Source organism: Eretmochelys imbricata, chromosome 23 (genome assembly GCF_965152235.1).
Source record: "Eretmochelys imbricata isolate rEreImb1 chromosome 23, rEreImb1.hap1, whole genome shotgun sequence".
NCBI lineage: Eukaryota > Metazoa > Chordata > Testudines > Cheloniidae > Eretmochelys > Eretmochelys imbricata.
In genome coordinates, this window is record NC_135594.1 from 5,841,517 (window position 1) to 5,859,617 (window position 18,101).

The 18,101-nt window shown below is 54.8% G+C and overlaps 1 protein-coding gene across 3 annotated transcripts in view; it reads left to right on the top strand.

Moving 5' to 3' along the window:
• Positions 1 to 499: 499 nt before the first annotated feature.
• NOVA2 (NOVA alternative splicing regulator 2) overlaps positions 500 to 18,101 on the top strand; it is a 36,789-nt gene continuing 19,187 nt past the window's right edge. Inside the window, exons 1-3 of one of the 3 annotated variants that reach the window (XM_077840344.1) lie at positions 587 to 671; positions 3,188 to 3,190; positions 13,721 to 13,864. In XM_077840344.1, coding sequence (XP_077696470.1) covers positions 587 to 671; positions 3,188 to 3,190; positions 13,721 to 13,864 — 232 coding nt within the window. Of the gene's footprint in view, positions 672 to 3,187; positions 3,191 to 13,720; positions 13,865 to 18,101 lie in introns of all 3 variants that reach the window. The other 2 variants (XM_077840342.1, XM_077840343.1) reach the window with 2 other exon arrangements.

Below are 18,101 nucleotides of genomic sequence, written 5' to 3' on the forward strand. Positions count from 1 at the left end.
CCGCCTTGCACCCCCCTTCCTTCCCGTGGGGGCTGGGGGCTAGAGGGAAGCGGTGGGGGGGAGCTCGTATCACCCCCCTGAGCCCGGCTGCTGGAGCTGCCCTCCTTTGTCAATTGCATCTGGAGGCTCCTCTCCCCCCCGTGCACCCCCCTGTGCACCCCCCTCAGTCCCCCACCCCTGCACCCCATTCTCCCCTCCTGAACCCCCCTCTTCCCGCCTCCTGAACCCCCCTCTGTCACCCACTCCGTGCACCCCTCTGTCCCCCACTCCTAGCACCCCTAGGCTCTGCCCCCACCCCGTGCACCCCCCTCTGCTCCCACCCCGTGCACCCCTCTGTCCCTACCCCAGTGCACCCCCTTGCCCCCATCCCGTGCATCCCTCCTCCCCCTCCCTTCTCTATTCCCCCCACCCCCCGCGCCCGTGCATCCTCCCTCTTCCTCCTCCTCCTCCTGGCTAGGCGGCCGGATCCCGAGCAGGGGGTGGGAGATTCGCCCTGAGGATGAAGATGATGGCAGGCGGCTCCGTGCACCAGAACGGCATCTTCTCGGCGTCCCACCAGCAGCCCCAGCAGCCGCCGCCCCCCCACATGGAATCGGACCCCCCCGACTCCAGGAAGAGGCCCCTGGAGACCCCCACCGAGGCCATCAGCACCAAGCGCAGCAACACAGGAGGTAAGCTGCAGGGGGGGGAGGGTGAAAGGGGGGAGTCTGCAGCACCCCACTTCTCACTGCGGGACCTGTGCTGCCAGGGCAGATTCTCCACCCTCACCCCCCCGCCGCGAACACCAGCCTGGCCCCCCGCCCCGCTCCACCCCCACCTCCCGCCCGAAGGACAGGGGTCTCCTGCTCCACCCCCCCTTCCCCACACCAACCCGATCCGCCCCCCAACTATCCCCTTCTCTGCTTCCAACCCACCCACTTGGAGAGGGGATCCCCACCCCACATCCTGCCCCCTCCAAGGATGGTGATCTCCCCATCCTGCCCCCTCCACAGATGGGGATGTGCCCCATCCTGCCCCCCCACAGATGGGGATACCACCCCCCATCCTTCCCCCCACCCCACAGATGGTGATCCTACCCCTATCCTGCCCCCCATCTCACAGATGGAGATTTCCCCTCCATCTTGCCCATCCCCCCCACCTCAAGGATAGGCAATTCCCCCCATCCTGCCTTGCACCCTACGGATAGGGAACCCACCTCTCCATCCTGCCCCCCCACCCCATGGATGGAGATTTCCCCTCCATCCTGCCCCCCTCTTGCCCAAGCCACCCCCCTCCATCTAGCATGTAAACCCTATTGCTCAGATTCCCCACCTGGGACTGAGCCCCCACCCCCCCGCAATCCTAGCGTTAAAAAATAATAATCCGATTGCTGTGAAATGCTGGGCACCGGCAAGCATCTGCAGCCTTCGAGCCGGGGGGGAAGGGGGGAGGAGATGTAAAATCCCAGCCCTCTCCTCCCTTTTCCCTGTGTGTCCGTCCCCCCGCGACACACAAAAAAATTGCAACAGACATATCTATATCCAGCTGCAGTGTCAAAATGGAGGCGAGAATAACTGTCCATTTGATAGCGGCTTGGTGGGGGAAGACGGGAGGGGGTGACACCCGCACACACACACACAAACACACACACACAAACACACATGCAGGATGGCAAAGCTGTCAGATCTTCCCAGCCTTTGCTGGAGGATGTGAAGGGGGCAGAGGGCAGGAAGGAAGCGGCGTGGATGCCGGCAGAGGGCAAGGGAGGGTGGCAGCTGGGGTATTTGAAAGACACTGCGTGCGTGGGGCAGGGCCGGGGGGGGGCGGGGAAAGGCTCGGCAAACAATACATATCCATCGAGCAGCTCGCTCTTTGCAAAGGGCCAAGATGCCGGAGCTGTCTGTCTTCCCCCACCGGTGCCAGAACGCAAACAGTAAGCGGCCCAGCCGCATTCAGCTCGCCACCAGCCCCATGCGAACAGGCCCTTTCTCCAAAGCCACCCAGATCCATGTTTTCCGCCACGAAAGAGGAAACTGGCAGGGGCTGAAATCCTCAGCACCAGGTGGAGGACGGCACTGAAATTTCAGGCACTGGGTCGGAGCCGAGGGCCACCTTGCTGGGTCTCAGCAGTGGCGTGTCTTTGTTGCCCAGGATGGTGCAGGTGTGTGTGTGTGTGAACTTGCAGCCACGCTCACCCACCATAACCCTCGTGATGTAATTAACATTTAGAGCTGTTTGCATTTGGCCTTTTGGTGAGGAGCGATAAATATTGCAGCTGAACGCAGATTCCTCTGGGGAATCGGCCCGGCGGATTATCATCGCTGTACTGATGGGGCTAATGTACCGGCAGGGAGGAGATTTCCAAAAGCGAGGCGTGAATTAGAGCGATAAAAGACCAGACACCAGGCTAAAAGAACTGGGGCATCTTAGCTCCGCGGGAAGGGCTGGAATGACTGGCCCTGAGGGAAATGACACTGAATGAGGGAAATGACACTGAATCAAGGATCTGGGCTGTTACCCGGGTATTTGGCCGTTGGTTTCTCCATCCCTTTTGGGCCGGTTGCATTGTGGCGTCTCTGTTCTTTCACCGAGGATGGACGTGGCGGGGTCGGATTGATCACGACGGGGCTGAGGTGGGGGGGATCTCTGATTGGGGGCCGTGATGTAGAGACAGGTCGGGTTGTTGGAATCTGGCCTGCATTGGCAAAAGGAGGCCGGTTGCCAGGGCAATGCGCAAGAGCCGAGCGGGGGAGGGATCCCGGTGAAGGCTCCAAGCCAGCTGGGGTGGGGGATGCAAGGGGCGCTGGGGAGTCCTGGGTCTGAGTGGGAAAAGATCGGGGGGGGAGGGGAGAGTGGAAATGGGGTGGGGTTTGGTGTGTGGCGCCCTGGCCTATTTGAGGAGAAGGATCCCCTGCAAACCCAGGCTCTGTGGGGAAAGGGGTCCCCCTTAAACCCAGGTTCTGTGGGGAGAGAGGTCCCCCGCAAACCGGGCTTCATCTTAGCTGAACCCCTCAAAGCACCTGGGTGGCCCTTGGCCCTGGTCCAAGCTGCTGCCAGGGGATGGGACAGCAGGATGCCCTCTGGCCTGAGGGTCCTTTCCCTCAGCAGGGAGGGCCAGTGTGGCCGTCTCTCACTGGCAACCCCGTTGCATGATGGGGAAGGGATCTTGGCCTGGTTTGCAGTGAGGGCATCGTGGTGATGGGTTCAGCTGGTGACCCTGGGCAAGGAAGACCAAAGCCAAGGGCACGGTGGTGAGCGAGGCGGGCACAGGGCCTTGGAGCCAGGCTGGAGCAAGCCAGCTGGGATCAGCCAGAGTTCCTGGTTCCCATCCCCTGGGGCTGAGACCGGCTCGGCCCACAGAACCACCATGGCTGGGAGGGTCCATGGGGCCCAGCTGGCTGAGCTGGGCCATGCTCTTCCACGAGGCACTGGGGGAATTTCCCAAAAGCCTTTGCTCCGGGACCCTGTCCAGCAGCGAGGCTGGTCCGACTGCTCCCAAAAGGATGGGCTGGGTGGGTTCCCTCAGCCCTCGCAGTGTGGGCAGCAGTGCTGGGCGCTGGAGGGGTGGCAGGATTCCTGGCGCACACTGGCACGGGCCCTCCAGAAGAGGGGCCCTGACCTCGGTCACTGTGTGTCTGGACAGCGCCCGGTGCGATGGGGCCCTGATCTCGGTTCCTGCAGGGGTGCTGGAACAATGTGTATAGTGGGGGTGTTGAGAGCCATTGAATCAAACTGTAAACCCTGTATATAATGGAAAGCACTTCAAGCCTGGGCGTGCAGCAGCACCACCTGCACCCCTAGTTCCAGCTCCTGTGGGTCACGCTGTGTCTGGGCAGTGCCTGACACTAGGAGGCCTTGAACTCTAGGAGCTTCTGTAATAGACCTAATTAATGATGAGCAGAAACCCCAACCCACCTTCCCCACACTCATGCACTTCCCCCGGTGTAAGCAGAATATGGTGCCTTTGCTTAAAACAAATTGAGGGGGGCAGAAAAAATATCAGGGGTGCTTGACCACCTGCACAGTGGCAGGGAATAGGACCCAGGAGTCCTGACTCCCAGGCCCCCTGGTTCTAACCACTGGCCCCGACTCTCCTCTCAGAGCTGGGAGTAGGAGAGGTGACCTGAAAGTTCTTTCTTGGGATGTACCTCGCGCGCCCAGAGGGCTGTGGAGCCCCTGCCTTAAAGGGACAGGGGTCCTAATCGGTCTTCCCTGCCTTCATCCTGTATCTGGGGCTAAACATTGGCTTTCTTAAAGCGTCTGTGCTGAGAGGTGGTTCTGAGGACCGCTCCCACTGACTGGGCCAGCGCCCACGATATTGACCTAGGATCCTTGACCTGACACGGCAGAACCCCAATCAGGAGGCCCCTAAATCCTGGGGGAGGGGCAGATTCAGGTTCAAATCTCCCAGGGATCAGGGTCCCCCTTGACGCAGAGCCGGGGGGTCCCAGTCCGTGGCCAGGGCTCTGGTGGAGGCAGATGCTCTGCGAGGATCGGCTCGGAATTCATTGCCTCTTGTAATTACTTAACTGGCTTAATCTACCCCAGAGGTGCCTCTTTAAGTGGATTTGGGCTGAGAAGCGTCCCCGTCAAGCCGGCTCTTTGGCAGCTCAGGGAGGCTTGAGCTGGAGATATGCCAGTATCTCAGGGCGGGGCAGACACCTGCTGGGGGATGGGCGACACGGGGTCTTGCGCCTACACTCCCCGTATGGGCCCCAGGGTCCCAGCTCTGAATGGTGTTCTGGACAGGGGCTGGCATGAAGCAGTGTGGGCCCTGCTGGTGGCTGGGAGACGGGCAGTCACATCCCTGCGGGTATCTGGGGCTGGGTAGAAGGGCCAAGGCATTCTCCTGCTACTTCCAAGTAGCAGAACTAGGAGGCACCTAGCGTATAAGGGGAAAAATCGGGGTGACGTTACGATAGAGGTCTACTATAGAGGTGGATGGGGGAGTATCCAAAACACAAGACCTGGTAGTAAAGGGGGACTTTAACTACCCAGACCTCTGCTGGGAAAGTCCCACGGCAAACCTTAAACTCTCCAATAAGTTCTTGGACTGTACCGGGGACAGCTTCTTGTTTCAGAGCGTGGAGGACGTAACCGGAGGGCAGTTATCGGATTCTGACTGACAGGGAGGAACTGGTAGCAAATCTGAAGGTGGAGAGAATGTGGGTGAAAGTGACCGTGAAATGATAGATGTCATGATTCCAAGGAAGGCAAGGAGTGAGTGAGAATAAGGATGGGAGGCTTCTAAAAAACAGTTCTTAACAACCTCAGGGAGCTGGTAGGTGACTTCCCTTGGGAAGGAAAACTAAGGAGTAAAGGAGGTCAGGAGAGCTGGTGGCTGCTCAATGAGACAATATTAAACGCACCACTGCCGACTGTCCCACTGCAAAGGAAAGCTAGGAAGAACAGTAAGGGGCCAGTATGGCTCCACTTTAAAGCCCTGAAAATCAAAAAGGAATCCTACAAGAAGTGGAAACATGGACAGATTGCTAAGGAGGAGTACAAAAGAACAGTACAATCACGCAGGGACAAAATCAGGAAGGCTAAGGGACAAAATGAGTATCTCCTAGCAAGGGACGGCAGGGGCAATAAGAAGAGATTCTTTAATTGCATTAGGGGCAAGAGAAAGCGGAAGGAAAGTGCAGATCCTCTACACAGAGAGGAAGGAGAGCTAACAATGGACGACATGAAGAAGTGGGAGGTGTTTAATGCCTATTTTGCTTCAATCTTCACCTGATACTCAACACAATTAATAGTAACAATCGGGGGGAAGGAATGCCAGCCACAATAGGGAAAGAACAGGTTAAGAATATTGAAATAAGGTAGATGAATTCAAGCTGGCAGGGTCTGATGAAATTCATCCCAGTGTACTTAAGGAACTAGCTGAAGCAATCTCAGAACCGTTAGCAATTATCTTGGAGAACTCACGGAGAACAGGTGAAGTCCCAAAGGGCTGGAGAATAGCAAACACAGAACCTAGCTTTAAAAGGGGGAACAAAGGGGACCCGGGGAATTATAGACCAGTCAGTCTAGCTTTGATTCTGGGAAAGATACTGGAATCAATTATTAAACAATCTATTTGTTTGCACCTGGAGGACAATAGCCACGATGAACTAATCATGCCAAACAAACCTCATATCCTTCTTTGACAGGGTTACAGGCCTAGTGGATCGGGGAAGCAGTGGGGCCCTGGGTCAGAGCAAGTGTGGGGGCCCTCCCCTCCCCTTCCGCGTATGGTCCCGCCCCTTCTGCCTGCGGCCCCGCCCACAGCCACACCCTGTTCTGCCCCTTCCCCCCCACCGTCACACCCCTGTTCCACGCATGATCCTGCCCCATTCCGCCCCCCTCAACCTTCCCCCCCGCCAAGACTGGAGAAGCTCTGTCCCTGCCACCATGGCCCGTGGCTACAGCAGGGAGTGAGAGGTCCCCCAGCCCTGAGGCCATGGCAGGAAGCAAGAGGTCCCCCAGCCCTGAGGCCATGGCAGGGAGTGAGAGCTCCTCCAGTCCCAGGGCCGCAGCTGGGTCTGGCTGCTGGGGCTTTGCCCGGCGCTTCTACCAGGGAGCAGGGTCAGGGTGTGGGGGCCTCCCCGACCCTGCCCTTCTGCTGAGGAGTGGGGGCAGGGCGCAGGGACTTCCCCTGCCTGCCTGGCACTGCTACCAGGGTCATGGCGTGGAGGCTTCCCCTGCTCCGCCTTGCCCACCCAGCGCTTCTGCCGGGAGGAGAGAGGTCAGGAAAAGGGGCTTCCCCCGCCTGCCTGGTGCTTCTTCCCAGGGCTCCGGGCTTCCGCCAGCCAGCGGTGGGTTTTTTTCCAGGGCCCCACAATTGGCCAGGGCCCCTGGGCACGGGCCCCGTCAGCCCAGTGGCTCATCTGCCACTGGATATATCTTGGTTTCAGGAAGGGTTTTGACACAGTCCCTTCACTGCAGGGTTCATTCGCAAACGAGGGAAAGGTGGCTCTCGATGAAGTGACGGTGGGGCGGGTGCACAGCTGGTGGAAGGATCGTACTCAAAAAGCAGCTATCAATGGTTCGAAGTCAAAACGGGAAGGCATCTGGGGGGAGTCAGTCCTCGGTCCAGTCTGGTACGAGTCAATATTTTCATGACTGACTTGGATAACGGAGTGGAGAGGTTGCTTATAAATTTTCCGGATGACACCAAGCTGGGCGGGGGGCTGGGGGGGGTTGCAAGCACTCGGGAGGGACAGGATTAGAATTCAAAACGACCTTGACAAATAGGAGAATTTGTCTGAAATGAACAAGATGAAATTCAATGCAGACAAGTGCAAAGAACTGCACTGGGGAAGGACAAATCGAATGCACAGATACAAAGGGGGACTAACTGGCTAGGCGACAGCGCAGATGGAAAGGAGCTGGGGTGATGGCAGATCACAAATTGAATATGAGCCAACGAAGTGACACCGCTGCGAAAAGGGCTAATATCATTCTGGGGGCATTAACAGGCGTGTCGTATGTAAGACATGGGAGGTAACTGTCCCGCTCTGCTCGGCACCGGGGAGGCCTCAGCTGGAGTCCCGTGTCCAATTCTGGGTGCCGCACTTCAGGCAAAATGTGGATAAACTGGAGAGAGTCCAGGGGAGAGACAGGGCCAGGAGAAATCCGGCAGATGAAATTCAATGTTGATAAATGCAAAGTAATGCACATGGGAAAACATAATCCCAACTATGCATACAAAATGACAGGGTCTAAATTAGCTGTTATCACTCAAGAAAGAGATCTTGGAGTCATCGTGGATAGTTCTCTGAAAACATCCACTCAGTGTGCAGCGGCTGTCAAAAATGCCAACAGAATGCTGGGAACCATTAGGAAAGGGGTAGATAACAAGAGATAAAATATCATAATGCCACTATATAAATCCATGGTACCTTCAATCCTGCGGGCACTTCTGATCACCCCATCTCAAAAAAGATATCTTAGAATTGGAAAAGGTTCAGAGAAGGGCAACAAAAGTGATTAGGGGTATGGAACCAATTCTGTATGAGGAGAGATTGAAAAGACTGGTACTGTCCAGCTTCGAAGAGAGATGACTAAGTGGGGATATGACGGAGGTCTATGAAATCATGACTGGGATGGAGAAAGTGACTAGGGAAGGGTCATTTAGTCCTTCTCATAACACAAGAACCAGGGATTACCCAATTATATTAGTAGGCAGCAGGTTTAAAACAAAAGGAAGTATTTCTTCACACAATGTACAGTCAACCTGTGGAACTCCTTGCCAGAGGATGTTGTGACAGGCAAAACTATAACAGGGTTCAGAAAGGAATGAGATAAGTTCAGGGAGGATGGGTCCATCAATGGCTATTAGCCAAGATGGTCACAGGACGCAACCCCATGCTCTGGCTGTCCCTGAGTCTCTGATTGCCAGAAGCTGGGAATGGGCAACAGGGGATGGATCACTCAGTGATTGCTGGGTTCTGTTCATGCCCTCTGAAGCACCTGGCACTGGTCACTGTCAGAGACAGGACACTGGGCTAGATGGCCCATTGGTCTGGACCTGTATGACTGTTCTTATGTTCTAACTGGAGGCTCGGGGGCGGGAGGGGTGGCTAAGAGAACAATAGAGCTTTGACCTGCCAGCTTGTAGCACATGTCTCTGTCCATCTCTGTGTCCATCAGTCCTTCCCTCCCTCTGTCTGTGGAACTCCCTGCCACTGGATGCAATTGGCACCAGGAGTGTAGCAGGATAATGGGAATGGGTTAGGTTAGTTGGGGAAAAGCCCCTCCCTCTTCCCAGGCCATGAGCCAGTATCTCACAATTGCCTGCCTGGGAGTAATGGTCTCAAGTTGCAGTGGGGGAGGTTTAGATTGGATATTAGGAAAAACTTTTTCACTAAGAGGGTGGTGAAACACTGGAATGCGTTGCCTAGGGAGGTGGTGGAATCTCCTTCCTTGGAAGTTTTTAAGGTCAGGCTTGACAAAGCCCTGGCTGGGATGATTTAACTGGGAATTGGTCCTGCTTCGAGCAGGGGGTTGGACTAGATGACCTTCAGGGGTCCCTTCCAACCCTGATATTCTATGATTCTATGATTGATTCTCCCTCAGCTGCAGGTGGTGGCCACTGTAGGAGATGGGACGCTAAGCCAGATGGGCCCTGTGGCGGGGTATTCATTCCTGTGCTCCCTGCCAGCCTGTTGCAGATTTCAGTGGATGCACTGGCATGGCCGATCCCCAGGCAACACCACTACTGTTGTGGGGTGAGGGGCACCCCACCACTCACTCTCTGTGCGGGATGAGACCTGGAATAAGCTCTGGGCCTGGACAGCCCAGACTTTAGCGGGAGTATGGACCTCAGCTTCAAAGAGATGTCTTGGTGGGCTGTGCCACACCTCCCCTCCCATTGGTGGCCTCATGGTCACGCCTCCCCTCCCATTGATAACCAGCTTCACACCCCAGAGTCAGCCACAGCAGTGGCTGATGTAACCCAGCGACCAGGCATGTGCCACACCCCCTCTTCTAGTGGACACTCTATATAACAGCCTGCTACTGCTGCCAGCTGTGGAGCGACTCCCTTAGCAGAAGTGGCAGAGGGCTGTGCTGTGGTCCCCGAATCCGAAGCCTGCTGATGACTCGGAGGGGGAGAGGGGGTCATTATGCTAACCTGGAATAGTAATGAGGAAATTATTTAACGAGTAGCTGAGATGATGGGTGCTTAGTTGGCACCGTGGGAGCAGCCCATTCTGCATGGACCATCAGATTTGGGAGCTGTTAGTCCAGGCGAGAGGGGAGGAGGCCCCAGGCAGATTGGGGGACAATGAATCTAGCTGTGCTGTGGGACTGACGGGCCTCATTAACGAGGAGAGCACCAGGCTGGCCACTCTGGGACTTCCTATTGTCCTAGGCCTCAAAGCTCAGCAGGGCCAAGCCCTGGGACAGTGCTAGCCAATTGGATTGCGCAGGCAGAGGCTGCCTCCTGATTGGGTCCCCAGCAGCCAATAATAGAGTTATGTGAAGTCAAGTAGCAAAATATGCAGATCTCTGCGTCCCGATTGGCTCATCAGATGTCTCATCTAAAAGTTCTGTTCAATATGCACAATATATCACACTCGGCTCACATGCACTCAATACACAGGTATGCTATCGCATGCAATATACACTCAATACACTCCTGAAAGCTTATGCTCAATTAAATTGGTTAGTCTCTAAGGTGCCACAAGTACTCCTTTTCTTTTTGCGAATACAGACTAACACGGCTGCTACTCTGAAACCTGTCAATGCACACAATACACATTCGATACACCCATATACAAACCCATGCAATATACACACAATACACTCACACACAATGTATATTCAGTACACGCATGAACATGCAATATACATGTATACAATCCCATGCAAGAGACATTCACTACACATTCAGTACACACAACACAATCACATGCGATATACACTCAACCCACACACAATACGCACACACTCAATACACACATACTGTATATGATCACATGCAATATACACATTCACCACACACACATACAAACACACTCAATACACCCACACGCACACTCAACACACACTCACACACTCAATACATATGCGCACCCATCCACTGAAGATACACATACCATGTCCACATGGGCTGCAATTTCCCTGTGGGATTTCAATGGCCAGTTCTTGGCAACATTAACCTTGAGCGAGGAGAGTAACCCCACGACAGTGACTAGGAATCGAAAACTCAAATCCCTAAGCTGCTTTGCAGAACTTGAATGCTGGCTGCCATGATGCCTGTGCCCCCCTGCGGGTGGATGGATTGCAGTGTGTGTTATCAGTGACAGAGGCAGAACGGGAGTTAATGGCTGCGGCAGACACAAGGGAAATTCACACTGGAAATACGGGGCACACTTTACCCAGGCAGGGGAATTAACCTGTGTAACCGCAGACCCAGGGACAAGGGGATTTCTCCGTCGCTTGGAGGCTGGGTGTCTCTTTCTAAAATCTCTGCTCTAGCTCGACCACCAGATCTGGGATCAGTGTAGGAATCACTGAGTGGATTCTCTGGCCTGCATAATACAAGAGATCAGATGAGATTATCCAAATCTGTGGTTCTCAACCAGGGGAACACGTACCCCTGGGGGGTATGCAGAGGTCTTCCAGGGGGTACATCAACTCATCTAGATATTTGCCTAGTTTTACAACAGGCTACATAAAAAGCCCTAGCAAAGTCAGTACCAACTAAAATGTCAGACAGATAATGACCGGTTTATACCACTCTATGTACTGTACACTGAAATGTAAGTACAATATTTATATTCCAGTTGATTTATTTAATAATTAGATGGTAAAAATGAGAAAGGAAGCAATTGGCCAGTACTAGTGTGGCTGGGACACTTTTGTATTTTTATGTCTGATTTTGTAAGCAAGTTGTTTTTAAGTAACTTGGGGGTAGGCAAGACAAATCAGACTCCTGAAAGAGGTACAGTCATAGGGGGGAGGGATAGCTCAGTGGTTTGAGCATTGGCCTGCTAAACCCAGGGTTGCAAGTTCGATCCTTGAGAGGGCCATTTAAGGATCTGGAGCAAAAATTGGGGATTGGTCCTGCTTTGAGCAGGAGGTTGGACTAGATGACCTCCCAAGGTCCCTTCCAACCCCGATATTCTATGATTCTGTCTGGAAAGGCTAAGAGCCACTGATCAAATGGTCCCTTCTGGCCTTCAAACCTATAATTATACCCCAATATCCATGTGTGTATAAATGCATAATTTACACCCACATGCTGATGTGGCAAGAGTACATCTGTGCAAGTATTACACATCTTGTCACCCTCACGTGCGTTGCGCATGCAACCTAGCAGGGGGTGGTGCAAAGAAGAGAGTCATTTGCATGTGGCCCTTCGGTCATTCGCCCCAGCACCAGCTGCCTTGGATCTGCAGCTATTTCAGAGAGCAACATACTGGGTGAGGGAAAAAGCCACCATGGAGCAGCTCCAGATGAAATGTCCCACGGAGAGCCAGGGACTGTGTCCAGCACTGTTCGAGACAGAGGAGTTCCCACTGGAGCAGGTGCAGAGCAGGGCTGCTAGGCCGATCAGGTGACTGGCAAGCCGATCTCGCAAGAGAAGGCTGAAAAAGCTGGGCTTGTTTAGCCTATAATGCAGGCCCCTTCCAGTACTGTGTCTAAGTTCCTAGGTAGTTTAGCTTTTTACTTCATGTTGGCTTCATTTGCTTCCCCCATGCCCAGCCCCCCGATCAGGCGAGAATTCGTCCGTCTTCATCCTTCATACATGAGCCGCATTGCTGGTGGGGGGGCTGGGCTGGTGTGTGCCCAGGTGCTGGGGTAATGGTAATGGCAGAACGGAACAAACTGAATTGTTGCTGGAGGTTTTGGGGATGCGGGTAGCAATACAGACCCAGACCTTGGGCTTGAGTGAGGCACATCACGGCTCATGCCCTGCCCCCAAAGTAACTATCCTGTGTGGCGTCAGCGGATCTCGCTGTTTCCTGCACCCCGGAGAAGACGATATCAGCGTGGGCGCATAGTGCTTAGTGAGGCAGTGGGACCTAGTGGGTAGAGCACGGGGCTGGTATGCAAGAGGCGTGGCTTCTCCTCCCTGGCCTGCTGGGAGACTTTAGGCAAGTCACTTCCCCCTCCCCCCCATGCCTCAGTTTCCCTATCTGTACTATGGGGACAATGATGCTACCCTCCTTTGTTAGGCGTTTTGAGATCTACTGAAGAAAGAGCGAGGTATCATTAGTCTACAGCTGGGAGCATGCCCCCGTCCCACCTTCCCAATGAGACGACAGCCCCACGTCTCTTTGTGATGTCTAATCTCTGGCCCAAATGCAACATGCTGGTTAAGTGCATGGGCGTGGGGGGCGCATGTCTCCCACTAGTGGCCAGGTACCGCGACTGCAACAGCCTCCTGCCAGCCCCCTTAACATCAATTCTATTCTTATCTCACACCTGTTTCGGGGGGACCTGACCTTCCAGTCGTACATTGAGCGGTGTGACTGACATCTGTCACACGTGTAGTTCTTTCTCTCCCCAGGGGGTCCCTGGATAAGGCCCCCCTGGTGGTTTGAATGCGCCTGTCTGTGTAACGTCCGAGCGATGGTGTTTCTTCTTAGCGGTTCAGCAGAGCCAAGGACACCCAGTCTTGGACCACCACCCCGTTGTGCTGGGTGCTCTAAAAATCCAGAAGAGGATGGGGAGCCAGGACTCCTGGGTTCTCTCCCCAGCTCTGGGAAGGGAGTGGTGTCTAGTGGTTAAAGCAGGGGAAGCTGGGAGTCAGGACGCCTGGGTTCTCTCCCCAGCTCTGGGAAGGGAGTGGTGTCTAGTGGTTAAAGCAGGGGAAGCTGGGAGTCAGGACGCCTGGGTTCTATCCCCAGCTCTACCACTGACCTTGGACCGGTCCCTCCCTGTGCCTCAGTTTTCCACTGCTGTGAAATGGGGGCGGTGGTACTGTTGCTTCCTTGGAGAGTATTTTGAAATTGACAGATGAAAAGCCTGGCTAAGAGCTAAGCACTGCTGGCATGATTACTCCAGTACTGCTGGCATTATTACTCGAGTACTCCCCAGTAATAGCCTGATACGCTACAGGGTCAGGACAGATGCTGCCCTACCCTTTCAGGGAATAGTCAGTGGGCAGGTTGGGAAAAGTGGGGGGCCTCCAGAGGAGGTGTCTAGCCCCACAGAGCTCTCGTTGGGGGCTGATATCCCCCACCACTGCCCCATCCTGGCATGGCATTGCTAATGGGTTGCTTCTCTCCTACCTCTCCTCCAGAAGAGGGCGAATATTTCCTCAAGGTCCTGATCCCCAGCTATGCGGCCGGCTCCATCATCGGGAAAGGGGGACAGACCATTGTCCAGCTGCAGAAAGAGACGGGCGCCACCATCAAGCTCTCCAAGTCTAAGGACTTCTACCCAGGTGAGGTGGGCCAGGGGCTCCTGTGAATCCCTGCAGATCTGAGGGTTGATAACTGAGGTGGTGGTGGGGAGGCTGGGACCTTCTCCCCCAGTGATATTCCCCTGCTGTGGCGGCTGGACAGGAGAGGACCAGGTTTGCCTTGAAGCCTGGGCTCCGGACCCCTGCGATCTGTCCTGGGGAGGTGGGCAAAGACAGCTGGCTGGGATAGATTTATGCCATCCAGGTGGCCAGCCCATGCCTGGCTTTGAGAGGCCGGGGGAAAATGCCCCTTGCATGGAACAGTACAAATGCAGGTCTTACATCTCGGAGGCAAGGCTGCCAGTTTGGCTTGCAAGGCAGGGGACTGTGTGGGGGCAAGCAGCAGCTCTGGAAAGGGCTCAGGAGTCATGATGGGAATGTGCTGAGTATGAGGACAGAAATTGCTGCCACCAGGCTCCAGAGATAACGGCTCCCTCAGGAGAATGGGGAAATGCAGCCCTCTTGGAGCAATTGGTTCAGGCTCTCTGCAGACTCAGGTGGTGTCACTGTGTCAACTACACCTGGGGCGGCTCCCCCCTCTCAGACAGCATGGCTGTTGGGTGAGCGAGCAGGGGATGGCGAGGGGGAGCAGGGCGCTGGCCCTGCTGAGGCTGGTTGCTGCAGCCAGTTCTGGTGTCTGCCCTTCAAGGATCCTGACATTTCGGCCAGGGGTCAGAAAAGAGCAACAGGCCCAAGAATCTGCCTCCGAGCCAGAGACTGGAGGAGCTGGCTCTACTTCATTTACCCCAGAGAAGATTTAGAGGTGACCAGATCCCAGGTAGCCAGCACTGCCCTGGGGGCGGCGGCAGGGGCGGGGGGGCGGTTTCTGAGAGCAGAGGCAGAGAGCAAAGGCAGAGCAAGAGCCAATGGCTGGAGCTGAGGCGAGAAATTCAGATTGGGAGTAAGGCACCAAGATTTAACAGGGGACTGAGCTGGGGCAGGCGAATTCCTCCAGAACTAGGACTCCTGGGTTCTTCTGGCTCTGGGTCGGGAGTGGTCTCTAGTTGTGGGCAAAAGGGCGAACACCATCCTGGGCTGCATCAACAGGGGAATCTCAGGAGAAGCAGGGAGGTGATTTTCCCTCTGGATTTGACCCAGGTGCGACCGTGGCTGGGATCCTGGTCCAGATGGATGTTGATAAGTTGCCGAGAAGAGCCCCGAGAACAATTGAAGGTTTAGAAAACCTGCCCTAGAGCGAGAGACTTCAGGAGCTCAGTGTTTTTAGCTTGACAACGAGAAGGGTCAGGGGGGACTTGGTCTCCATCTATCAGTGCCGACACGGAGAACAAGGATCTAATAATGGCTTTTCAGTCTAGCAAAGGTTGAACATGAGCCAAGGGCGGGGAGTTGAAGCCGGACAAATTTAGAGCAGAAGTAAGGCATAGTGAGTGCGATTAACCCGTGGAACAATTTACCAAGGGTCCTGGTGGCTTCTCCATCCCTGGAAATGTTTAAATCAGGATTGGATCTGCGGTAAAGATCGGCTCTAGTTCAATCAGGTGATGTTTCTGGGCAGGTCTCTGGCCTGTGTTATCCAGGAGGTCAGACTGATCACGGCGGTTCCTTCTGGCCTTGGAATCTGTGAATCTGTGAGGGAGGTGGTGTGTAGTGGTTAGAGTGGGTAGACTCCTGGGTTCTGGTCCCAGCCCTGGGATCGGAGTCGGGTAGATGATCACAATTTGTTGGGGAAGAGTCAACATGGTTTTTGTAAACGGAAATCATGCCTCACCAGTCTATTAGAATTCTTTGAGGGGGTCAACAAGCATGTGAACAAGGGGGATCCAGTGGATATGGTGTACTTAGATTTTCAGAAAGCCATTGACAAGGTCCCTCACCAAAGCCTCTTAAGCAAAGTAAACTGTCATAGGATAAGAGGGAAGGGCCTCTCATGGATCAGTAAGTGGTTAAAAGACAGGAAACAAAGGGTGGGAATAAATTATCAGTTTTCAGAATGGAGAGAGGTAAATAGTGGTGTCCCCCAGGAGTCTGTACTGGGACCAGTCCTATCCAATATATTCATAAATGATCTGGAAAAAGGGATAAACAGTGAGGTGGCAAAATTTGCGGACGATACAAAATTACTCAAGATAGTTAAGTCCAAAGCAGACTGAGATCTAAAAAAATGAAAAAACCCAAACAAACAAAAAAGCAGGTTTAAAACAAAAAGAAGTATTTCTTCACACAATGCACAGTCAACCTGTGGAACTCCTTGCCAGAGGATGTTGTGAAGGCCAAGACTATAACAGGGTTCAAAAACGATCTAGATAAGTTCCTGGAGGATAGGTCCATCAATGGCTATTAGCCATTAGCTGTTCTGTTCATTCCCTCTGGGGCACCTGGCACTGGCCACTGTCGGGAGACAGGACACTGGGCTAGATGGACCCTTGGTCTGACCCAGTCTGACCTTCTTATGTTCTTATGGGGTGTTGTAGTTTCAGCAGTGGTATGAGAAATCGGAACTCCTGGGTTCTCTTTCTGGCTCTGGGAGATAGGTGGAGTGTACTGATTTCCATGGGGGGCCTAGGAGCCAGGACTCCTGGGTTCTGTTCTGCAGCACTTAGCCACGGCCCCCGGGGAATGCACTGCGCCAGTCCCACTAGGTTTCATTTTCAGGTCAAGCACGGAAGATTAGCAGGTGGTGCTGGATGGTGGGGAGGAAGCTGGCAGCCCTGGCCCAGCCATAATCTGTGCCCTGATTGCGGGGCACACAAAGCCAGGCCATCCCAGCTAAGCTGCTTTTCTCTGCATCTCCTGCTCTTGACTGGGGGATTATTGGGCAGAAAATCTCCAGGGATGAGGGGGATGTTGCCAAGGGGCTGGAGAGGGGAGGGGGCAGCTTTTTGCTTGGTAATTTCCCCAGGAGAAAGGGAGTTGTTCCAATCCCTTGGGAAAGGGAGAGGCACCATCCCCCACCACCACAATGCATAGGGAAGGGAAGTCTGGGGTCTGGTCCTGAGGGGGCGTTTCCTAACCCTAAGGGCATGAAGGGCTTGATCAGGTCTGCATATAGGAGGCTGGGGATTCTGGGACTGTGAGAAGGCAGCCTAGTGGTTAGAGCAGGGACCTGGGCGCCAGGACTCCTGGGTTCTATCCCAGCTCGGGGGGAAGGGAGGGTCTAGTGGTTAGAGTGGGGAGGGGGCTGGGAACCTGGACTCCTGGGCTCTATTCTCCCCCAGTTAGCAATGGCTTCACAGGAGTCACCTCCAGACATTCCAACTCTCGCAAATTGACATGAGTGAGGCTTAATTTTGGTTAAAAATCGCTGTCAGCCCCAGACTGGGGGCTCTGCTGGCTCTCGCTGTCAACCCTGGGACCAGGGATGCCAGTGGGTCCCGCTATAAGCCTGGGATGGGGGCTCTGTGGGCTCCCACTGTCAGTCTGAGACGGGGGCTCCACTGGGTCCCACTGTCAGCTCCCCGACCCACCTCTTCCCACTGCCCTGGGGTGCCCATTGTTTTGGGGAGACACTTCAATACACCTCCCCTGCCGGGGCTGTACGACGCCTCCCCTGGCAGCTGCTTGGCGCTTGGCCCGGGTTTCTCAGCTTCCTCAAGCACCTCCTCTGGACTCTGCTGCTGCTTTGAGGATCGCAGCATCTTCCTCTGCATCCCCCCATCGTGAGGGAGGGCTTCTGGCAGGAGCGCAGCAGGAGGTCAGGCAATCGTAGGGTCACAAAAGGCCGGGGGTGTTCATTGATTTTGGGCAGCTCCAGGCGTGATGGTCCTCATCAGTGAGCGAGTCTTTAACGTTCCATGCGGTGGTTCCCCCTCCCCTCCAGACAGGGGCAGGGGACCATTTAGGGGAGACGAGTGACTTTTTCACCCTGGTGCAAAGTGTCCTGCATGGGCACAAGTGACTGCCCCGTGGCCTGGCAGGGCAAGGGACGGGGAGTGATCCCTGCGGGCCCTGCTCCAGAGTGGCTCTTTGCATGATTGTGAGCGCTCCTGCCGCAGGACCCCAGCTCCTCTTCCTTCCCGTACAGATGCAAGAGGAGGCAGCCCCGGGCTAGTCCCGCATGCGCTGGGCGGAGGCAGGGGGAAAAGCAAACCTTTGGGAAGGATCTCATGATTTATAAGCCAGTCTCGTGATTTTCGGGGTCTGACTGGTGCTGTTGGGGTTGGCGGTGCTGCTAATCCCTGCCCATTTCTTCAGTTGTTGGCTGAATGCCCAGCCTGGCCTGCCCAGGATACCCGTGGGGGGAAGGGGACAGTTCCAGGCC